Here is a 25167-nt window from a genome sequence, read left to right on the forward strand (position 1 = left end):
AAGTGCAGACAACTGTTGGGGCCCATCTACACCAAGCATCTACACCAAGCAGGATCTAACACTATGAAAGTGGTATGAAAGAGGTAGATGGCATGTGTCATGGGCCCCAAGAGTTGTCAGTGCACTTCAATACCACTATAAAGCAGTAGTGTGACTCCTGCCTTTTAAAATCTCTTCACTGGCTGCCAATTAGTTTCCGGGCGAAGTATAAAGTGTTGGTTATCACCTTTAAAGCCCTACATGGTTTGGGTCCAGGTTACCTGTGGGATCGCCTTCTCCCGTACAATCTGCCCTGCATACTCAGGTCCTCTAGGAAGAATTTACTTCAGTCAGCAAAAACTAGATTGACAACTGTTACCCAGAGGACCTTCTCTTCTGCTGCTCCCAGAATGTGGAATGGCCTGCCAGAGGAGACATGTCATCTTAACAGTCTATTAGCATTTAAGAAAGCAATAGAGGCCTCGTCTACACCAAGCAGGATATTGCACTATCAAAGCAGTATATAAAAGGCAGGAGCCACACTACTGCTTTAGAGTAGTATTGAAGTGCACCGACAACTTTTGGGGCCCATTAACATATACCATATACCACTTTCATACCGCTATATCCTGCTTGGTGTGGCTCCTGCCTTTTATATACCACTTTCATAGTGCAATATCCTGCATGGTGTAGATGAGTCCTAAGACTGATCTCTTCCGGCAGGCCTATCCAGTGGAATTTTAGGATGTTTTTAGAAGGTTTTTAGGATGTTTTAACAATGCAGATTATGTTTTTATTCAGTTTTATGTATTTTATATTTGCTGCTGTTCCCCACCTCGATCAGAATGGAGAGGCGGGTAAGAAATATTATTATTGTTGTTGTTGTTGTTGTTGTTGTTGTTGTTATTTTTATTATATACCGCTTTCATAGTGGAATATCCTGCTTGGTGTAGATGAGCCCTGAGATTTGCAGAAGTACAAAAAAAAATTATTTAGGGAAAATATGTGGGTGGAGGGACGAAAGGGCCACAGCGAGTTCTAGTGGCACAGCACCTGCTCTGCACGCAGAACGCGCCAGTTTCGATCCCCAGGCAAACCCCAATTTGAAAGGCTGGAGAGGCACAGCCGCTGTTTGTTGACAGTCCTGGATTAGATGGACCCAGGGCCTGACTCGATATAAGGCGACTTCCTACGTTGCTAGCCCAATGAGATGCTTAGTGGGCATGGACTAAGTGGGGGGGGGTGGAAAACTGGGTAGTGCTGGAAATGCATTATCCTGGAAGAAGGAACGGCCCGTTGGCTGGAACACTGGACAGGAGCATTCCATGCGGCAACATTTCATTGCAGGCCCCAGCTGCAGTTTTGTACATTCGGGGCATTTGTTATACTGGGGAAGGAAAGGGAAAGGAACCTCTCGTGCAAGCACTGAGTCATTACTGACTCTTGGAGGGATGCCAGCTTTCGCTGACGTTTTCTTAGCAGGCCTTATAGCGGGGTGGTTTGCTGTTGCCTTCCCCGGCCATTATTACCTTTCCCCCAGCTAACTGGGTACTCATTTTACCGACCTCGGGAGGATGGAAGGCTGAGTTGACCCGAGCCGGCTTCCTGGATCCAGCTTCTGCTGGGATCAAACTCAAGCCGTGGAGAGAGTTTCAGCTGCAGAAACTGCTGCTTTACCGCCCTGCGCCACAGGCTTAATAAAGGTTTGAAACAGTACAGCCCATCAACAGCTGCATCCCGTACCTGTTCCACATGTTTCAGCTCTAGGACTGTTATCATCCAGCCTCTTCTACCGATTTCAGTCATTCATCTGATTCCAATGATTATTTTCTACCTTAGAGAACTTAAAGTTTGAAAGAATTCCACTTAATATTTGCTTCCTAGGCAATGTTGTTTGTTTGTTTGTAATTTTAAGGCTCTGAACATCTTGAAATGACAAACTTTTCCTGTCTATGTACTCCACCCTCACTAACAAGAGAACACAGTGGAGTGTTCTGGGTGGGTGTTTTTTTCAGGGATTCTGGTCGTTGGGATCACATTTCAGCATAACTTTTATCCCAACTCTTTTTCTGGTTGTCTCAAAAGCCTCCAAAGCCTTTTCCAAAGGAAAACGATGTGTCACCAGTGGCTGAACATTCACTGTTTTTGATGCAAGCATAGCAATCGCCATGGGCCACCTGCAAGGCAAAGGGGAAGGGGGATAAATTAAGAATTCTTTCATTCTCTCTGGCCCTTTCTACACTGGCCCTGTTTTTATGCTGTTCTTATGTTTTTGGTGGTTTTTAAATTTTGTATACTTTTTAATGTTTACCATTTTAAACTTTTGTAAAACGCCTAGAGAGCTTCGGCCGTGGGGCGGTATATAAATGTAATAAATAAATAAATATAAATAAATAGTACACCTAAGGATTATCCCAGGCAAATGGAGGGATCATCCCTGCCTGCTCCTGGGATCCCCTATGTGTCATTTGGATGCACAGGGATGATCCCGGGGGGAAACGCAGGTGTAGAAACAGCCAATGTATCACTCTGACACCAGGTAGATATCAGGGTGTCCATTCCTTCCCTAAACCCCATGTGAGGTCTTTGGTTGGCTGAATATTTATTATCTTTCTTTCAGACTTGGTATGCTCAGTGTATTATATCTCTGTACAGTGATTAAAATGCTTTTAACCTGATTTAATATGCTGTTATCTGTATTTGTTCCGTTCTGCTCCAATTCAAATTCATGTTCTCACATGGTGCTATCTCCGTTTCCACGCCCCATGATAAAATGCTACAGAAGGCCCGTTTCTTTGGCTATGTGGTTTTATTTGAAGGCCTCTCACTCCTCCCTACTGTCTAACTATGTTCTTATAGAAAGAAACAATTGCACTGTTTAAATTTAAAAAAAAAACACCACTGGGTATTCCTTCTTCTCCATGCTTCTCTAGATTAAAAAAAATATTAAATCCAAATACAATGTTCCAAGTACAAACTGTAGGCAATAAATGTGCATACTGGTGTTTTCCAGTTCTACGTATCATCCTCATCCCTTTTCTCATCATGGCCTGGGCCAGATGTCCAATGTGATATTAGAGCAACCTTCCCCAACCTAGTGTTTTCCAGATGTGTTAGACTACAACTCCCAGAATCCTCAGCCAGACCTCCTGGTTGGGGATGCTGGGGATTGTACTCCAACACACTGGAAGGGTGCTGGGTTGAGTATGGCTACATTGGAGATTGGTGGTCATATCTCCTGTGTACCTGTATTTTCCCTAGCAGGTTAAATAGCAGCCGTGCTGTGGCAGGGGATTTACATCAGGAAAATAGCACTGGGAGTTAAACATCATCTTCCCTTACATAGAATCATAGAATAGTAGAGTTGGAAGGGGGCTATAAGGCCATCAAGTCCAATCCTCTGCTCAATGCAGGAATCCACCCTAAAGCATTCCTGACAGATGGTTGTCCGACTGCCTCTTGAAGGCCTCTAGGGTGGGAGAGACCACAACCTTCCTAGGTCATGAGTTCCATTGTCACCCTGCTCTAACAATCAGGAAGTTTTTCCTGATGTCCAGCTGGAATCTGGCTTCCTGTCACTTGAGCCCATTATTCCGCGTCCTGCACTCTGGGATGATCGAGAAGAGACCCTGGCCCTCCTCTGTGTGACAACCTTTCAAGTACTTGAAGAGTGCTATCATGTCTAACCAATTCTCAAGGCTAACCATGCCCAGTTCTTTCAGTCTCTCTTCATAGGGCTTTGTTTCCAGATGGACCTGACCTGATTCAAGCTCCCCCCCACCCACCCAATCCTCATGGCTGCTTTGTTTTTTTAGAAAAAAATAGCAAGAAAGGAGATTTGATGCTGAATCATTTGGCCCTTTGCTGTTTCCCACTGGAGTTACAAAAGGTATATGGCTTTCTCCTATTCATATCCCAGAATGGGAGTGGGTAAAATAATTGGCTCAAATTTCAACACGAAGTTACCGAATTTGAACTTCCTGAACCTAAATGCAAACCGAAACACAGTTAAGCATTGAAATTTGCAGTTTTCGAAAGTCCAGGATGCAGTTCACCGAAAAGAAATGCATACAGAAATGCATGTGTTTGAAGAAGCGCACACACAAAAATGTGCAGATTTGAAATGGTGTGTTTAAAATACGTGTACGTGTGTAAAAATGGGAGAAGGCGCGCTGACGGAAATGCACTTATTTTGAAAAATGTGCAGGAGAAATACATAGGAATTTTTATGTGGGCAAAAAAGATAAGAAAGACATTCACAGTCTGATGCGGAAATTGGATGGAGCGAAGTGAGCGGTGAAAAAGTGAAAACTTGAGTGAAATCGCACTTGACAGATTTGCCCGTCTCTGTTCCGTAGCAGAAACTGCACACTCTCAATTGGCATTGTTTTACGATTCTGGTATTCTGTCAGAGGTGGGCAAGTGTGGGAGGTCTAGGAAAGATTTTTGCCCCCCAGACCCACCCATGGGGCTGTACTCCCCCCTCCAAAAATTGTATCTGTAGTGGCTACAGTGCGCTAACAGGCCAAAATTAGCTTGTTTGCAATTTGACTATTTTGGCACTCCGTAGCCACTACGGATTAGGGCTGTGCAGGGCGACACACACACCCAATCCACCTTGGAGGCCGATCCGGAACCCCCGAAGCAGCCCCAATCCACCTCAAACCGTCTGAGGCGACTCGGGAGTTTTCTGGGTGCCGGCTGCCGGCTGCACAGCCGGCACCCAGAAAACTGTCCCCACTCTCCTGGTGCTTACGCAGTCTGCCGCCGCAGATGGCGGGACCACCAGGTAAGCCCCCCTCCTCCTCTTCCCCTTACCTGCTCCGCCGTCCACCGCAGTCTTTGCGTTTGGCGGCTTCCACTGCCACTGACACATAAGACAGGAAGTAGGCCTACTTCCTGTCTTATGCGGCAGTGGCAGTGGAAGCCACCAGATGCAAGGGTGGCAGCGGATGGCGGCGGACGGCAGAGGCAGGTTAGGGGACTGGTGGGGTGTTAGGGGGGCACCTCCGAAGCACCAACGCAGCCCAAAGCTTCAGAGCCAATTGGCTTCAGCTTCGGGTCGCCTCAGACTTCCCCCAAACTTGTTCGGATCCGGTTCGGGAGGGTCCAGATCAACCCAATCCACTTCAGATTCGGGGTTCGGACCCGAGGCAGTGCACAGCCTTACTACAGATACCATTCCTCTCCCCGCCAAATTATTTTTTACAAAACTGGGAGAGGACAGCATATTATGTACATAATATAGAGATGGGCAATATGCTGTCCTCTCCCAGTTTTGTAAAAAAATCATAATAAATCTTTCTGCATGCGGCAGGCCTTCCATTTTCCTCCCAGAGTGAAATTCAAAAATAGATCACCATTCGCTCCTCTAGATCTTCAGCGAATACTCACGTATTGCAGTATCGAAATATCCCTCGGATATCCACCTCCCGCACAGCAGCATTCACAATGGGCAGCGTGACCATTTCAGGCCCCAGGCCCACCAAAACCAGTGTCCCTCCAGAACGGGTTGCCTGAAGACAGAATGGGACGGCCAAAATGAATGTACTTCACCTACAAAAGTCGGTGAACGAGGACTCTTTCTGGCAGAGCAATTACAAGAGCCAGCCAGAATTAAAAGCTCAAAACGGGAACCTCGTATCATCATAAAAGGAAATAAATTTGCTTCTAAAAATGCCAATTATTTATTTATTACATTTCTATACCACACAGCAGACGAAGCTCTCTGAGCGGTTCATGAAAATTAATGGAAAATAATTGCAAAAACAGACAGACTTTACCTGGGGTCTTAAAGGGCCAGATGGACATAAGAACATAGGAGGCTGCCATTGGTCCATCTAACCCAGTATTGTCAGCACTGACTGGCAGCAGCTCCCCAGGGTTTCAAGCAGGAATTTTTCCTATCCTGGAAATGCCCAGGATTGAAGCTGGAACTTTTAGCATGCAAAGCATGTCTTCTACAACTGAGCTAGGGCCCTTACCAGGGGCCATGGCATATCTAGGCACAAGTTCCATCATTTGGGTGCCACCACTGAAAAGGCCCTCCCTCTCCAATAGACAAGCACCTAGTCTGACAATGTGGGGAAACCTGGAGAAGGCCCTCCATTGAAATTCTTAAATGATGGGGAGGTTCCTGTGAAAGAAGGCATTTTTCAGATGTTATTTTTGGAGCAGATTCTTGCTTCAGATGTGGGGGACTATAAACTCTGAGTATGTTTTAATGCAGGGATAGGAAACCCCAAGCCCACCGAGCCGAGCCTCCTTTCCCCCCCCGCCCCCCAGCAATTAGGTTTGAAAATAGCTTTCATTTGGCACAGGCAGGCTTTTTGCAAGAGTAAATTGACTGGTGGGGTGGAGGTGATCTGGGGAGCATAATGGACCAGCACCATGAACTATCATTCTCTGAGGATTCCACACTCTCATCTCCAGAAGAGCCTTCAGATTCAAGAGAAGACTTGGCCATGGAAAGACATCACAACCCTTCCATCTCCCCAGAACCCACTTTTTCAAAGGAACCGCAGGGGTCATCCCACCTCTCCCTGCATTCAGAGGAGGTTGCATTACCTTCCTCAGATTACGAAGTTGCTAGCATGCCACAACCACTCCCATGTTGTTGCAATCTGAGGTTTCTGAAACAGGACAGGCCACTTCAAGGATCAAAGTCTAAAACCAGCTCCCTCCCTATTTAAGCTTCAGTCTTGCTCTGATCATTGTTGGAGCAACATACAGACAACCCTTTCCGGCTGTTCCAGCACCCCTTGGAGCTGTCCGGGGTGCTGATCTCTTTCTGCCTTGCTTCCTGAGGAACCAGCCCCTTCTCAAGGTCAGATCCAATAGCACAACCCTGCAAAAGCATCAGCAGAACTTGTGGCCTGAAATAGTATGGTGTGGACAGAACTGGGGAGGGTTAATACACCCCATACACCATGACACCTGCCCAACGTCCCCCCTGGACTTCAATTAGGCTTGGTTAAAGCCTCTCATTAGCTTTCTCCTCCACCATCATTGCTGTGAGGGTGAGGATAATTTGTGTGTGTGTCGATGAGTATATGGGTGGGTGAGAAATAGAGTGTGGCCCTACGCACTTTTGCTTGACCCTTGCCCACCTCTGGCATGCAGCCCACAGGAGCTTAGCCACAAGGCAACAGGGATGTCAGAGGGATCTGTCCAGGAGTGAAGTTCGCTCAGCTTTCATCAGCTCGCCCCCACCCCCACCCCGGACTTCGGCTCACTTAGCCGTGAGCTGGCCCGACTTGATGCAAATCGGGTCGTGAAAGCTCAGGAATTTTCGGGGCTGTCATTTTTTTCTTAAATTGCCATTTATGCAAATTGCAGGGGGAAATTCGCGCAAATTAAACAAATAACTACCCAAACCGCGCAAATTACGGAAATTGCAGCTGTCATTTCCGTAAATAGAGATTTAAGGGGGGGAAACCCGAGAAAAGTTCCTGGATCTCCGGAAAAAGCCCATGGCTTGGCTCACAAATGCAAACCAAGCCGAGGGCTCAGACGAAACTCAGCGAGTCTAAAAAGGGCTGGGTTTCCCTGAGAAGGCCATCCACACAAGGGAATGAAACCACCAGGAGGAAGACATTTCCCCAACCTGATTTAAAGCTCTTGGCATCAACAATCATTTCACAGGTTTTCTCTCATTTCCTACAAAACGAATAACCTCTATAGTAAAGGATGCTCAACCTCAGGCCTGTGGGGCAAACCCAGCCTGCCTGGAGGTCCTAATCCGGTTTAGGGGGTCATCATATAGCCATGCTCTTTCTCTTGGCCTTATCTCCTTCCTGCCAAGCACCAACCATTTGCTGATTTCCCAGTTTCTGCCCAGTTTTCCCCCCATTCTAAAAAGTTGAAATGCTTCTTCTAAGGCAATGGCCTCATCTACGCCAGGCAGGATATTCCACTATGAAAGTGGTATATAAAAGGCACTGACAACAGTTGGAGCCCATTGACACATACCATATACCGCTTCAATAACACTATATTCTGCTTGGTGTGGCTCTTGCCTTTTATATACCGTTTTCATACCACTTTCATAGTGCAAAATCCGGCCTGGTGTAGATTAGGCCTTAGTTACTGGTGGGAAGATCTTTAACCTAAAATATGCTGGCGCTTTTTACATTTTTGGACCCAGTACCTTTGGCCCCACCTTTTTCTGTCTTCTGCTCCTAAGAGGTTAGAGGTAGAGTTCAACACCTTTGCTCTACGAGGAGATTAAAGATGAGCCCAGATCTAAAAGACACTCACGTATATTCCAGCCTGGATAGAGGTCTGAGCCCCAGTGCACTCCATGGTAATGTCAGGCATGCAACCAAGAAGATTTTCCACCATATGGGCCACTTCCTCAGGGCTCTCACTCTTTACTTCGATGGTGAAATCAGCCCCAATTTCCTTAGCCTTTGCAAGCCGTGGGGCAGATAGATCTATGAAGGGAAAATGCAGATCAGCAAAAGTAACAAATTTTTCCATTACACTTGCAGGGATATAACAGCACATCGGCCACGTCGTAACAATCTCTCTCAAACACAACCGTGTGGGAGACGCTGCCACTGCTCCGATATTCCCACCCAAAATAGTACAGTCTCTTGTACATATGGTTTAGCTACAGCCTTGTTTTCAGTGAGATTCAAACCCCTTGCCTGAGCTGTACTATAGGACTGTTTTCTGGTCTGCTGAAATTACTTTTTTTTTCAGTTTAACATATATCTCCAAGGTACTCAGGGTGGCTAACAACCCAAATAAACACAGTAAAACACAAAAAAACCATTAAAATTGTAACTCTAAAATTAGAAATAAGAACATAAGAAGAGCCATGCTGGATCAGACAAGGGTCCATTTACTCAAGTGGCCAACCAGCTGTTGGACCAGGGCCCTACAAGCAGGACATGGTGCTGCTGCATCCTCCCACCCATGTTCCCCAGCAACTGGCTCGCTGCCCCTGATATTGGAGGTAGCCCATAGCCATCAGGCCTAGGAGCCATGGATAGCCTTCTCCTTCAGGAATTTATCCAACCCCAATTATTTTAAAGCCATCCAAATTGGTGGCTGTGGCATTACCCCACAGTTCTGTTCCCTTAGGTATGTCTGGGCCTTTGTATGTCTAGTGAGTGCAGAATGTTGGACTGAGTGGGTGTGGCTGATGATGCTGTGAAAGGGGGAGGAGTATAAATGGGGGTTGGTTAGTTGGTTGGGAGTGGGGAGTGTCCGTTAGGATTGTCAGTGGTGTGGAGAGTGAAAAGAGATAAGATTTTAAGAGACTTAAGATTACTGTTTTTATTAAAACTAGTAGATTAAGCAGGTTAACTTGAATTTGAAGTAACTAAGATCTGTTAAAACAAAAATTAACATTTTATTTTGTTTTGTTACCCCAAAGCCCATGTCTGCTTGGCTTTATCACCTGCTCTACAGTTACACCTTATATATAACCTTCAGCTCATTACATACACAGTAAAACCTTTTCAGATTCTAGCCTTTTACCCTCTCATATGAGGGAAAGGTTGTGTTTTACCCTACCCTCAGGTTGTTCAAGTGGTGGAGCTTGGCTTGAGGAGGGTTTGTGTGCGACAAGGCCTGGTGTGTGAGGCCTGTGTCGTGACAGTGGCCCTCACTACATCTTGTGGTAGGGAATTCCATAGTTTAACTACGTGCTGTGTGAAGAAGTCCTTCCTTTTATTTGACCTGAATCTCCCACCAATCAGCTTCTTGGGATGGCCCTGAGAAAATGCATAATAAAATACAACAAAGCCATCACAGCAATACAGGTAAAACAACTTGCCTATACCCAAAAGCTTGTACAAATAAACACATCTTTAATTGGTGCCTGAATCTCATGAGCATAGGGGACAGCCAAATCTCTAGTGGATTAGAATTCCATAAATGGGGTCCCACCACCAAGAAGGCTCTTCTACATGTAGTAGTTCTACAGGCCACTTTCCTTCAAGGCATCAAGTAAAGCCTCCCCGGCTAATCTTAAACTTTAAATATGTCATGGTTCTGCCACAAAAGATTGATTGCACATTTCACAATGTGCTCACAGACACACACAAAAGCAAGGTCTATCTTGTCTTGGAGCTGCAAGCTCCAACAATGAAGCATGTTGCATAAAAGGTAATTAGGAATCCAGGGAGCTAAATAAATAAAAAGGTAACTGTTACCAATAAGGAAGATACAAAGTGAGTTCACAATGAACTTTCGGGAATCGTTATCCAAATGTAATTGGCAAAGCAGTTTGGATAACATCCAAAGAGAAAATGCTGAATTATAGCTCATCACCAGAGATGAAAAGGATTGTGTGGGTAACGGAGAGACATCAAACTGTCTTATCAAAGGTCAGACCAAACTTAAAGTTTTTGCTTATCAATTAATGAGCAAAAAATATTTTGTAAGGTATAAACATTAAATCTGCCAAAGACGTATATCAAAATTAATTGCACCTAACTTGAAAAGGGTATGTTTAAGTTTTTGTATGTTTGTTTGATCATGAAAGATGTAGTTAGAAGTCAAGACTGTGAACTTAGATTTCTTGAGACTGCAATTAATATCATGGGCATCTGTTGGCATTTTTCCGGGGGTGGGGGGGAGGCAAAGCTGCACAGAAGTTTGTGTTTGTAATTTGCACACCTAGTGTGCACTGCTACAACACACCTGTGCACTTTACTCGTGTGTGCTCTTTGTTGTTTAGAATAACATTCCCTTTCACCTGGAGGACCGAATTCGGTTTTGGAGAAGGTCTTATGGGCTCCATTCCAATGGAGGGCATGGAATGAGGAAAAATGGCACACAATTGCACAAAAACTGAAAAACAGCCAAGACGGCAGGGTAAAAGGGCTGATATAATAAACATCATATGACTATGACATCAGTATACATATATACATGACAGAGTGAAGGACGTAGACAAGCTGGAGCGTGTTCAGAGGAGGGCAACCAGGATGATCAGGGGTCTGGAAACAAAGCCCTATGAAGAGAGACTGAAAGAACTGGGCATGTTTAGCCTGGAGAAGAGAAGATTGAGGGGAGACATGAGAGCACTCTTCCAATACTTAAAAGGTTGTCACACAGAGGAGGGACAGGATCTCTTCTTGATCCTCCCAGAGTGCAGGACACGGAATAACGGGCTCAAGTTAAAGGAAGCCAGATTCAAGCTGGACATCAGGAAAAACTTCCTGACTGTTAGAGCAGTACGACAATGGAATCAGTTACCAAGGGAGGTTGTGGGCTCTCCCACATTAGAGGCATTCAAGAGGCAGCTGGACAAGCATCTGTCAGGGATGCTTTAGGTTGGATTCCTGCATTGAGCAGGGGGTTGGACTCGATGGCCTTGTAGGCCCCTTCCAACTCTGCTATTCTATGATTCTATAAAAACAGGTTCATGTATTTGGCAATAAATTGCTGAGCAAGGGAAGACTTTACAGGACTCCGGATTTTACGCCTGTTTTGCCACAGCTTCCTCAGAACCTCGCTATCGTTACTACAAAACATAACATAATGCAAATGAAAATAAATCCCCACACTGAGGTTACACATACGGAATTTGAAAATAAGCTAAGGATAATATGAATTGCAGCTAAACATCTGTAACTCACCGCTACTAATAAGCTAGTGCCGTGAGAAGGCGAGGCTGTTTGTTTTGGGACATCTCCCATCAAGATCTAAAGAACAGAATCAAACCTTCCGATGAATTGTTCTTATCTTGTATATTTGAGCTTAACATTGAAATTTCACAAGCCTCTTGCATTCCATGGCGTTTTGACCTGTTTACTTTTCTCTGTGCGTGTGTTTATTGACAAATGCAGAATATATATATATATTTGCCCATTGTGGCTAACATTCCATGCATCTGACAAAGTGAGTTCTAGTCCATGAAACGTCATGCTACATTAAGTTCTATATACACTTACCTGGGAGTAGGTTCCATTGAACTCAATATGACTTTATTTCTGAGTAGATTTCTGAGAATCGCACTGTATAAAGTTTATTGTGCCCTTTAGCACTGCTGGGTCATTCCTTTTCCACATCCGGCTGGAAGTGGAATTAAAACGGGGCTTTGACACAGCACGTAAGCTCTGTAGCGTGCAATTCCCATGGCCAAGATCCTCACATGATGTTTATTTAGAAGTAAGGTGGTTTCAGCAAAGCTCCCAACGTTAATTAAAAGCTTCCTGCTTGCCGCTTTCCCCTCTTTTAGAGCTTCCTCCTGAGGTCAGCAGTGGAATTACTAAGAGGTAATATAATAGCCCTCTTCAAATGTTTGAAAGGCTGTCCTGTAGATGATGGAGCAAGTTTGTTCGCAATTGTTCCAGAAGGTAGGACATGAACCAATGGATTCAAATGACAAGAAAGCGAATTTCAACTAATCATTCAGAAGAACTTCTGATGGTGCAGACTGTCTGAGAGCGGAACAGATAAATGGAAGCTACTGGCTCCAACGTCAGTAGGAATGTTGAATCTGCTCCGGGTTTCAGTCAGAACTGTTCAGAACTCTGAAGGATCTACCTAAGGTTCTACCTAAGGTTCTGCACCTTGGAAAACTCCTTCACATTTCTGAATGGCTCTGGCTGAAACCCAGAGCCGATTCACCACCCCACTGACATTAGAGCCTCCATTGGAACAGATGCTCCTATATTATCATTATTATTATTATTAGTAGTAGTAGTAGTATCCCGCCTTTTGCCCAATACTGGGCCTCAAGGCGGCCTTACAAAGTTTAAAACATACATTGTAAAACCTAGGAAAAGAACTGTACAATATATATATATATATATATATATATATATATATATACATACACACACATACATACATACATAAACGTTTAAAATACAAGACAAAATTATAAATCATTAACATAGATGGAGGACCAGATTACTCTCCAAAGGCCTATTGGAACAAACAAGTTTTAGCCTGCTTTTGAAAACCCATCAAGGAGGGAGCCAGTCTAGCTTCCCCGGGAAGAGAGTTCCAAAGCACTGGAGCAGCCACCGAGAAGGCCCTCTCCCGTGTTCCCACCAAGCGCACCTGTGAAGATGGTGGGACTGAAAGAAGGGCTTCTCCAGAAGATCTCAAAGCACGGGCAGGCTCATAAGGGAGAATACGGTCTTTCAGATAACCTGGACCTGAGCCATGTTAAGAGATTTTTAAGCAAAAGCTGAATGGATGCAGTAGTAATGGATTTCTTGCAACAACAGAGGAGTAGAGATTATGGTGTCTTGAGTTCCCTTCCAACTCTATGGCTCCTCATGCATAGATAGAACTGACCATCCATTTGCCTAATTCTGGTGATTCACAAGAGTAGAAATTCTTGGAATAACACCAATATTTTCCTCAGCCTCATACTGGTTACATCAACTGGGATTGTTTAGCTTGGGAAAAAAGGAGGCTAAGGGGAGACATGATAGAGGTGTACAAAATTATGCCTGGGGTGGAGAATGTGGATAGCGAGACATTTTTATCCCTCTCTCAAAATACGAGAACCCAATTGGGTCATCCCATGAAGCTGATTGGTGGGAGATCCAGGACAAATAAAAGGAAGGCCTTCTTCACACAACGCACAGTTAAATTATGGAACTCGCTACCACAAGATGTGGTGATGGCCACCAATTTGGATGGCTTTAAAAGGGGGTTGGATAAATACCTGGTGGTGATGGCTATCCAGGGCTACTAGCCCTGATGGTGGTGTGCTACCTCCACTATTCGAAGCAGTAAGCCTGTGTGCACCAGTTGCTGGGGAATATGGGTGGGAGGGTGCTGTTGCACCATGTCCTGCTTTGTTGGTCCCTGGTCGACAGCTGGTTGGCCACTGTGTGAACAGAGTGCTGGACTAGATGGACCCTTGGTCTGATCCAGCAGAGTTCTTCTGATGTTCTGATGTTCTTACTTAATCCTGCATAAACCTGGGGAACAGAACTTCAAGTAGTTAAAACATAAAGGGCTGAATAGATTGAAGTGTTTCTTACCACTCATGACTACTTGTGCAGCTCCCATTACCTTTGCAATAAGCAAAGTCACAAGCCCAATAGGTCCTGGGGGAAAAACAAAGGGTGAGGGAGGAATGAGGCATTGTACTTATTTATTGCATAGATTTATATATACAACAAAATAATTAGCATTAAAAAAAAACACAATCATAAAACAGGAACAATAGTTTTAAAAGCCTGGGAGCATTATTATTATTATTATTATTATTATTATTATTATTTATTTATTTATTTATATAGCACCATCAATGTACATGGTGCTGTACAGAGTAAAACAGTAAATAGCAAGACTCTGCCGCATAGGCTTACAATCTAATAAAATCATAGTAAAACAATAAGGAGGGGAAGAGAATGCAAACAGGCACAGGGTAGGGTAAGCAGGCACAGGGTAGGGTAAAACTAACAGTATAAAGTCTGCACACCATCAAGTTTGAAAAGGTCTTTGTCGGGCACTAAAAAGACAATAGAGTTGGTGCCATTGCTGCTGCTAGATCTTATTTTAGTTTGTATTTTGATTTTATATGGTGGTTTTAGACCTTTATATTGAAGCATGCTGCATTCAATGGTTTTAATTGTTGTGAACCGCCCAGAGAGCTTTGGCTATTGAGCAGTATGGAAATGTAATAAAGAAATAAAAAAGCTTAGAAGGAACAGAGAATTCTGGGATTTGGCAGATGATGTCATTGTGCCAGCTGATTAAAAAATGTCAGGGCTGCATCCCAGCAAGCCCTGGCTACACTACACCACTGATGATAAGTGGTTCCAAAGATTATATCCAGGACAAGCAACTGTTTTCGTGGCATCCCCAGGGCAGGTATCATGTAAAGTCCCCTTGGGCTGAGAGGCAGACATGGGACATGGAAAAGCAATGGAATGCAGAACAATGACTCTTCCATACCAGCACCACAAATGAAGACTTTGCTCCCCAGAGTCACTCCAGCTCTTCTACAGGCATGGATCCCCACAGAAAGGGGTTCAATGAGGGCACCTTCCTCAAAGGTGACATTATCTGGAAGCCTGTAACAAGACAATGCGGGGAGAACTTTCACAAAAGGGCTGTCGAGCGTAAACGAAAGCTATACTTTCCTTCTCCAGAATCGACGTCCTAAAAGCTGGATGCCTGGTCTCAGGTTGGAGAGGGCCGCTGTATAATACACAGTTAAGCCTTTGCTGTGGGACTACAAAGGCAAGCAGTCAGAAAAGAAACATACATTTAGGCAGGAGCTTCATTTTCATCATAGCCGTCCTGCTATTTCCCTTGGACCATTTCTTGAGTTCTTCTTATTGGGTCTTCTGAATTAATGGCTCTACATGACATTCTACTGAAACAAGACATTCCAACACAACACATATCTCCCTTCCTATCCACCGGTCAAAGTTCCGATCTCTGTTCTGAGATGCAGTCCCACATTTCTACCTATTAACTCAAATTTGGGCGGCTTAACCTTAAAACCAGGCATGCCTCCAAACCATTGAAGCACAAACATTAACTGTCTGAGGGTGCCATCCTATGCATGTTTAGACAGGAAAAAAAAGTCCTACATCTCCCAGCATTCCCCAGCCAGCATGCATAAGATTGTACCTAAAAGACAGAGTATGATTTCTTAATGTAAATTCCAATGGAAGCAAGTTGCTTGCTACTTTTCTAGTTAACTGGTAATCCTTGAAATTCACAGGTCAGTCTAATCATCCATCTGGGTTCTTTTTCTCTCTCTCTTTCAGCCTTTCAGTGTTAGCTAATACTTAGTTTTTTTGAGTAAGAATGGAAGAAGCCACTGGGCAACCATCCATAATCCTGTCATTCATTACCACCTATTAGAGATTCAGTGACACTCAAAGAAGGAGGATGAAGCTTATGCCAGGTGCCTAATCCCTTTTGAACCTACATATGCAATTATATCTCAAAGCTCTTGGCCACAAGAAATTCAAGGTTAACTGCATGCAGGGACAAAATCACCTCCTTTGTTTTAAACTTGCTGCCAATCTCATTTATGCTCTCTCACTCGTATTATTAGGTCAGACTGTTACCCAGCCTTCAGGTATCCTTATTTGGTGCTGAAGAATTCTATTATTTTTGGAAGACCCTTAATTACCGGACCCCTAGAATTTTTTAAACAATTCCCTGAGCATTTTTTTTTTTTAAAAAAATAATAATTACAGGCACCAAAATACTTTTTTTTCTTTTTTGATTTTGATTTCTTATTATGTACATTCTTTTGGTTAGCTTTGTTTTGTTAACTTTATTTCAAAATAAAATTAAATTCCGTGGCGGGGGGGGGGGATCCTCTCTTTTCCTCCAAACGATCTCAGAGGAGGAATTCAATTCAGCTAGCCTTTCCCCACAACATGCAATCCCCAAGAAGTATTTGCAACTAACTTGTAGCAAAAGTTGGCGTCATGGTTGTAATAGCGGCACAGATTCCCGTCGTCAGGAGGGGTTGCACAGAAGAAGATGGTTGGAGACAGGTTGTAACGCCCAGTTTTGCAGTATTCGTCCACCTCTCGAGGAACTCCAGGCTCAATAGCCACTCTGTCACCTGGGAAACAATAAGAATGCAGCAAGATAAAAGACTGGGTAGATTGTCATGCAAAGATCTGATTTGTACTTAGGCCTCAGCTAGAGGAAAGGGCGACAATCTCGCAATTTTATGATTGCAAGATCGTCGCTCTCGTTTATACGCGGCGTGCAACATCGTGGCCGCCATTTTGTTTTAGTTATTAAAGGAGAACGAGCGCACGAGTGCTCATCTGCGAAACAGGAAGGTTTTTTTCAAAATAATTTCCCCGCTCACCCCACCCCACCCCCGAGGAGCTCTGTGCCCCATGCCCGGCTCCTTGCAGTTATTCGCGAGGAGCCGGGACAAACCGCAACGCCCACCCACAAGTTCCACAGTCTCAGGATCAGCCTGGGTCCATGGAAAAAAAGGACAAGAAAGGTAGGGCAAAATCCTGGGGACCTGGAGGGATCATCCCTCCCTGCCCCCAGGATCCCCTGTGCGTCATCTGGATGCACAGGGATGATCCCAGGGCGATCCCCGGTATAAGCCCTGGTCTAGCCAGCAATCAGGCGACAAGCATTCTAGGAAACCACATCTTGGGGTGATGCAGTTCAATATTCCAGTGTCCCCCGAGTGGTTAGAATTTCAAAGTGAGCTCCAGACCATTTCACTCACATTCAGGAGTTGCCATCTGCCCAGCCACACCTCCATAGAGGATGGAGCGAGGTTAGACAGTAGAAGGGCCGTGTTCACCTACCTCCATCCTGAAAAGTTGGGTAAGTCCCCGACTTTTAAAAAACAGGGCTTCTCTGGAAAGCCCCACGATAGCTTCGAGGTGGCCGCTGCGTCGTATAATCAACGTAGCACCATAGCGGAGCCAACTAAGGGCTTCTAGAATGTTTAGGCAGCCCCTATGATCTGGGAGACATCCTCAGCTCACCTTTCTTCAGTTTGGTCACTGAGGACCCTACTTTGAAGACAGTTCCTGAAGCTTCATGGCCCAGCACCATTGGGCTCTTCACAACAAAATCCCCAATCCGCCCATGCTCCCAGTAGTGGACATCAGAGCCACAAATCCCGACCGAATGCATCTTCAGCAGCACCTCTAAGCAGAGAAGAGACAAATCGTAGAGTGAAATCTGCGCAAGGAAAAGTCTGTTATCTGCGGCACAAAGACATTAAAGAGCTTTGGCGATTTAATTTATTTATGTATTATTTATTTATTACTTACAACATTTCTATACCACTCCACATCTAAACAGATTCCAGAGCACTGAACACAAGAGATTAAATGATACAAAGATAAAAAGAATAAAATATGGTATTCTTTTTCCCCCTTTTTTTTTAAAGAGTGCCAATTAAACCATGGCTGTTCAACCAAGGAAGGCTTCCCAGAAAAGAGCTGTTTTCAGGAGGCTCCAAAACCAACACTGCGTTGGCACCTGTGTGACCTCCAGTGGCAGGGAGTTCCATAGGAAGGGACCACCACACTGAAAGCTCTTCTCCGGGTGGCCTCCAGTCAGGCAATAGGGCCATGTGGAACCACCAGGAGCAGGCCCTCTTCTGACTTCCATGATCAGGCAGGCTGATAAGGGAGAAGTCTCTCACTCTCTCTGTTGGGCAGTGTAGAAATTTAATTAATTAATTAATTAAAAATGAAATAAACTAAAACAAAGATGATGGTTTGGCTCCAGATTCGCTCCTCCTTAAAAGTAGGCCCATTGAAATCAATGGGGCATAAGGTAGCCAAGCAGCTTACATCCCATTGAGTTCAGTGGTCAACTCTAAGGGTGCCTAAGTCTGAATTCTACTCAATGTCAAGAAAATAATGGAAGCCTTGAAAAGCGGTTGGCTTTTAAATATTTGCGTTTCAAATTATTTGCTAATTAGAAATGCCTGCAATGTTGACATTTCTTTTCCTGTTCCTTTCCAGAAGACGTGTAGAACATTACAGAGATATGTTATCAAGTGCAGACAAGTTTGAACTGCAGTCAGTTGAACTTGCCAGTCGCTGCCTAGTTTCGTTGGTTCCTGTCTCAAGTTACCTGCCAAGTCACACCTGTACTTTAATCCACTTGCCCCATTCTCTTTGTGATTAGGACAACTACTTATTTGGAGACAGGTCCAATTTCCTTAAAAATTCCTGAGGCACATTGCCTTGCACTGTCACCTTCAGAACTACTAGAACCCAACGGGGTCATCCCATGAAGTTGATTGGTGGGAGATTCAGGACAGATAAAAGGAAGGACTTCTTCACACAGCGCATAGTTAAATTATGGAATTCACTACCACAAGACGTGGTGATGGCCGCCAATATGGATGGCTTTAAAAGGGGGTTGGATAATTTCCTGGAGGAGAAGGCTATCAATGGCTACTAGTCCTGATGGCTAAGTGCAACTGCCAGTATCAAAGGCAGTAAGACTGCATACACCAGTTCCTAGGGGACATGGGTGGGAGGGTGCTGTTGCACCATGTCCTACTTGTGGGTCCCTCCTGGTCATCAGCTGGTTGGCCACTGTGTGAACAGAGTGCCAGACTAGATGGATCTTTGGTCTGATCCAGCAGGGCTCTTCTGATGTTTATTTATTTATTTATTTATTTTTATTTATTTAAGGATTTTTATGCCGCCATTCAGCCAAAAAAGGCTCTCATGGCAGCTTACAAAACTATTTCTTGACAGTCCCTGCCCACAGGCTTACAATCTAAAAGACATGACACAAAAGGAAAGGGGATTGGGAGGGAGGAGGAGGAGGGGGGAAAGGAAAGCAAATTCAGGCACTACAATCTTAGTTGGAAAGTTCAGCAGTTACAGTTGACAGCAGGAGGGAGGGGGCTCTCAGCTGGAGCTGGACCCAGGCACGGTGGAGAGGTGCCTGGCTGCTGCTTCCTCCCTCACTGGTGGCCTCTGCAGACAGTTGGTAGCAGGATGGAGGGGGCTCTCAGCTGGAGCTGGACCCAGGCACGGTGGAGAGGGGCTTGGCTGCTGCTTCCTCCCTCACTGGTGGCCTCTGCAGAGACAGTTGGTAGCAGGAGGGAGGGGGCTCTCAGCTGGAGCTGGACCCAGGCACGGTGGAGAGGGGCTTGGCTGCTGCTTCCTCCCTCACTGGTGGCCTCTGCAGAGACAGTTGGTAGCAGGAGGGAGGGGGCTCTCAGCTGGAGCTGGACCCAGGCATGGTGGAGAGGTGCCTGGCTGCTGCTTCCTCCCTCACTGGTGGCCTCTGCAGAGCCTTTCTTAACACCAGTGCTGAAAGAGTTGCACTGGCTGCCAGTTTGCCGCTCAGCCAGGTTCAAAGTATTATATAAAGCCCCTAACAACTTAGAAAGATCACCTCCCCCTGCATAGACCAATTGGACCACTACAATCTTCAGGGGTGACCTTGTTGTCCGTGCCACACCCTGGTAGCGATACAGCAACAGGCTACAGCAACAGGCCTTCTCCGTGGTGGCACCCTCCCTCTGAAATGAATTTCCTTCTGTAATATGTCAAGGAAAAAACAATCATTTGCTTTCCATGATTATTAAAGGTGTACTTGTTTGTCTTGGCTTTTCCCAGTCATTCATTTGTCTAAATGTTGTACTGCTTTTATAATGATGCATTGTTTTATCATTTGTTGTAAAGCGTTTGGGGATTTTTAAAATGGGAAGTGGTATATAAACAGTTTAAAATAAATAAATAAATACAAGCATAACATACATACATACATACATATATATACAGACCTACCATTAGGACCTGGTTCAGGTACTGGTCGGTTTTCCTGCAAGGAGACAAAATAAACAATATTCAGCTTGCACAAAACCTTGCTGCTGTTCACTCCAGGATTATATTATGGGCCAATTCCGGCAAAGAACATCAGGAAATAACAGCATCAGAAAAAAAGTCCATTTTACTTCTATAGTCATGGCGCAAAAGCACACGTGCTCAGACTATTATTATTATTCATTTTTATTTTTTTAATCAGCGCTGGCAAACATTGTAACATATGAGGAATATAGAAGGAGAAGGAACAGGCAGCTACTAAGGCCATAGCTAGACCTAAGAGTTATCCCTGGATCGTCCAGGGGTCAAACCTGTTCATCTAGGTGACTTAGGCCACAGCTAGACCTAAGGTTTATCCTGGGATCATCCAGGGTTCGCCCCTGCCTGAGCACTGGATCCCCTGTGTGTCACCTAGATGAACAGGTTTGACCCCTGGATGATCCAGGGATAAAGTTTAGGACTAGCTATGGCCACAGAGGGGATCCAGTGCTCAGGCAGGGGCGAACCCTGGATGATCCCAGGATAAACCTTAGGTCTAGCTGTGGCCTAAGAGGAGCTTCTCAGTGGTGGCACCCCAGTTTGCCCCCCCCCCCCCCGTAGAGGCTTGCCTCGTGCCAACACTGTAGTCTTTTCACCTTTGTATTTTCCCAGACTTTTTAACCCTTCCAGCATTGTTTTTAAATGTGTTGTTTTGCTTTTAAATCTTTACACCACTGCTGGTTTTTACTCTGCTTTTTATACTGTTTTAAACTTTTGAAAGTTTTCTATTTTATCATGTTGTGTTTTGAGGGTTTAACTTTTGTGAACGTTGGCTATTGGACAGTGTAGAAATGTAGCACGTAAGTAAATAAATAAATGAAGCATTGTAACGCATGGAGTGGCAGCTTTGGGGGGAGGCTGAGAAATGTTATATGTGCTCCATCTGGCAGCTGAAAGGGGGGCACCATTAAGGCCAGGGTCTAAAATTACCTAGCTGTACCACTGAAATCTACTAAAGTACTTGCCAGTCCAAGAATCAATGATACTTCGTTTAGACTCGTGGAATACTGCTCAGAGATAGAAAATTGAATGAAATAAAAACCAATAGAGGTATCTGATCCACTCATGGGTAAACCATGGAGCATTTACTAGACAGTGCTGATAAAAACCCAGTGGGAACAAATGTTAACTTACATGTCATATGGTTAGACCCAGAAATGTTCGCCTAAAAAGTATGAGCTTGATCCTAATTTAAGTTTACTCAGAAGTAAATCTCACCACATTCAAAGTAAATTTTTGAAAAGCAGGCATACCCATTTAACTGGGAACAACTTCAGTTGAACTCAAGGGGGACCTACTTCTGAGCAGACATGCAGAGATTGCATTGTTAAACTTTCTAATTTTGCTCCGGTGACCAGATGCTTCCTAAGAATTTAGAAGATGAGATTATTTGTCACATAAGAAAATGAGTAATGCTAATGTAGGGAATGAAACTTGAGCAATAAAAAACAAAGTAAGTTAGAATCATAGAATAGTAGAGTTGGAAGGAGCTATAAGGCCATCGAGTCCAACCCCTGCTCAATGCAAGAATCCACCTTAAAGCATACCTGACAGATGGCTGTCCAGCTGCCTCGTGAAGGCCTCTAGTGTGGGGGAGCCCACAACCTCCCTAGGTAACTGGTTCCATTGTCGTACTGCTCTAACAGACAGGAAGTTTTTCCTGATGTCCAGCCGGAATCTGGCTTCCTGTAACTTGAGCCCATTATTCCGTGTCCTCCACTCTGGGAGGATCGAGAAGTGATCCTGGCCCTCCTCTGTGTGACAACCTTTCAAGTATTTGAGGAGTGCTATCATGTCTCCCCTCAGCCTTTTCTTCTCCAGGCTGAACATGCCCAGTTCTTTCAGTCTATCCTCATAGGGCTTTGTTTCCAGACCCCTGATCACCCTCTTTGCCCTCCTCTGAACACGCTCCAGCTTATCTGCATCCTTCTTGATACAGTTCTCTTCCCATTGGGCAGAAAACGCCAAAATTCATAATGTGAACTAACATTTTCTGCTGTTTTCCAAGTCACCTTTGAATGCACACCACTTTCAATCAGAGAAGGAATACTTGGGTTGGGACCACCCCCACCCAGCCCAATAATACAATTAATAAATTCAGTGATACTGAGGCAAGAATTACCCCATGTCCTCCTTGCAACAAGCTTCTGAGCACTCTATATACACTGTCCAAATTTTAAAACTCCGAAGAAATTGCATGCAGTCTGGCCTCTTTGCCATTTAAAGCTTATAAGTGATTCAAGAAGAAGAAGAAAGTGAGATAAATATCCCTAAAATGTCTGTGGAGGTGAAGCAAAGCATGAAAATATTTAATGTTTAACCAGTGAGCAAATATATCATTGATTCTGGGGGCAGGTAGATATCCCAGAATAGTAAAATCCCAATCATCTAAAAATCTGATTGTGGCACCTAGATTATTATTATTATTATTATTTATTTATATAGCACCATCAGTGTACATGGTGCTGTACAGAGTAAAACAGTAAATAGCAAGACCCTGCCGCATAGGCTTACAATCTAATAAAATCATAGTAAACAATAAGGAGGGGAAGAGAATGCAAACAGGTACAGGGTAGGGTAAGCAGGCACAGGGTAGGGTAAAACTAACAGTAGAAAGTAACAGTAGAAGTCTGCACAACATCAAGTTTTAAAAGCTTTAGGAAAAAGAAAAGAAAACTCCCATTTCTTTTTCATGCCTACTCTTAAAGATTGTGATCCTAGCATTTAGAAACGTGAACTTGTCCAAAACACCTTTCCCCAACCTGACACCCTCCAGGTATGTTGGGACTACAACTCCTATCATCTTCCAGCTAGCATGGGGATGATGGGAAATGTGACCAAACACATCTGGAGAGCACTGGGCTGAGCTAGATGGACCAATGGTCTTGGAATAATAGTTTCCTGACCATATATAGGAGTTCTGCAGCTATGAACAGCCTGTGAAGCCTAACTCAGAAATAAGTTTGATTGGATTCAATGAGAGAGAGTGTGGTGTAGTCAGGGCCAGATTTACGTACAAGCTAAACAAGCTACAACTTAGAGCAGAGCTTTCCAAACTGTGTGTCGCGACATGTTAGTGTATCAGTTGCAGTGTGTAGGTGTGTCACGCGAACGTAACGAGAAACTTGAGTCTATGTGAAATAAGCAATACCAACTTGCATGCAGTTTTACGCCGTAAAGGTGCCAATTAGTATGGTGCACTAGTATATTCCCCTTCCGTTGTATCCATGTGTGCACACCACGGTCGAGGGATCATACAGGTACTGCGCATGCGCAGTATGCATAATCGGGTCGAAACAGCTGATTCTACGTCACTTCCGGTGACGCGGCTGTACCGGAAGTGACACATTAATAATAATTCGAGAAATTCCATGGGTCCAATTTTTCTATAGTACACCGTCTCAACCGCCGCTCGATCGCAGCTCGACAAAATTGATTCAATGTGAAAAGTCTTGGAAATGTATGTTATTATCTTGCAAATCATACATTTTTAAAAATATAAATGAAAGGTTTTCATGAGATACGTTGTGTCCCCATACATTTCGTTATTACAATTTATGTATGTGTCCGCATCTCTTATAAGAGGTTAGTTTAACCTCCGGTTTGCTAGTAAAACTGAATTACTGTGTCGTGAAATGATGCATGTCTAAAAAGTGTCACCAACATGAAAACTTTGGAAAGCTCTGGCTTAGAGCCTCACATTACGAGGGGCCTCATGTTCGAAAGAAAGAAAAAACTTTTACAACACTGCCACCTGGAAACTATAAACATCATACAAAATGAAGACCTCTTCAGAACAGTGTTATGTGGTTGGGGTCAGTCTAAATTATCTCCAGGGATCTCTTATGCAGCGCCTCTGATCGCAAAGAGATTGAGGATTTACCCCAGCCCGTATTTTGCATTTTAAAAATATATTATTTGTTGAAGAGGGAAGGGCCTTACCCATGTTATAGCTTACGGCCACAACAAGCTTAAATCCGGCCCTGGGTGGGGTGGTTAGAGTGTTGGACTGTGATCCGAGTTCAAGTTCCCACTCAGCCAGGAAGCTTACTGGGTGACTTTGAGCCAATCATTGACTCTCAGCCTAAGCTACCTACCTCACAGGGTTGTTGGGAGGATAAAAAGCAAAGAATTATGTAAACCGCCTTGGGTTCCTTGGAGGGGGAAAAAGGGGGATATAAATAATGAATACTTTTTTAAAAAATGGAGCTCACTCGGACGTTAACAGCACAGGGCTGTAGCCTGACAGTAAATCCCACTGGCGAGCACCCAAATAAAGCCCTCCTTCGAGTAGACCCATTGAAACTAATAGGATTAAGTTCGTCACTTAAAGTAGGCACGCGTAACTTAATCCCATTCGTTTCAATGGGTCTACTCGAAGGAGGGCTTTCGCTGGGTGCCGCCCACTGTGGCCCACGGGGCGTGCGCTCTTTGGTGCGTGGGTGGGTGGGTAGGTGAGTGGGAGCAGGAGCGCAGCCTAAACCACGCGCTCCCAGCCTCGCTCCGGCGGTACCCTGAGCTGCCCTGATGGGACCCCGGAGACCGCTTTCGCCTGTCCCGTCGCCCTTGCGCCCGCGACAGCGCAGGCAGGAGACCGCCACCTGCCCGCAGGCCTTTCAACCCTAATAAGGCGAGGCGAGGCGAGGCGAGGCGAGGCTGCCCTTCCCAGCCTACCCTTCCCACTCCGGGAAGCGGCGCCGCCGCCGCCTCCGAGCCGCCCGCCTACCGGCCCCAGGCGGCGAGAGGCGTCCGCTGGGGTAGGGGGAGAGTCCCAGGGGGCCGTACCAGGCGCAAGTCGCCGGCTTTGTGCACCACCACCGACAGGTTCGCCTGCGCCTCCGGAGCTCCCTTCGCCGCCGCCATTGCTGCCTGCTGCCGTTGCTCAGTGACGCGCCTCGGAGAG

At 44.9% G+C, this 25167-nt stretch overlaps 1 protein-coding gene across 1 annotated transcript; it reads right to left on the bottom strand.

Moving 5' to 3' along the window:
• Positions 1-1869: 1869 nt before the first annotated feature.
• On the bottom strand, positions 1870-25167 carry SORD (sorbitol dehydrogenase). The gene is made up of 9 exons (XM_063142271.1): positions 25050-25167; positions 20190-20223; positions 17406-17570; positions 16345-16504; positions 14866-14984; positions 13947-14012; positions 8239-8414; positions 5374-5495; positions 1870-2156 (listed from the first exon to the last, which is right to left on the bottom strand). Exons 1-9 carry the CDS (start codon positions 25125-25127, stop codon positions 1991-1993), a joined length of 1086 nt encoding a protein of 361 aa, XP_062998341.1. The 5' UTR covers positions 25128-25167; the 3' UTR covers positions 1870-1990.

The sequence above is a fragment of the Elgaria multicarinata genome, chromosome 16 (assembly GCF_023053635.1).
Source record: "Elgaria multicarinata webbii isolate HBS135686 ecotype San Diego chromosome 16, rElgMul1.1.pri, whole genome shotgun sequence".
NCBI classification, from domain to species: Eukaryota; Metazoa; Chordata; class Lepidosauria; order Squamata; family Anguidae; genus Elgaria; species Elgaria multicarinata.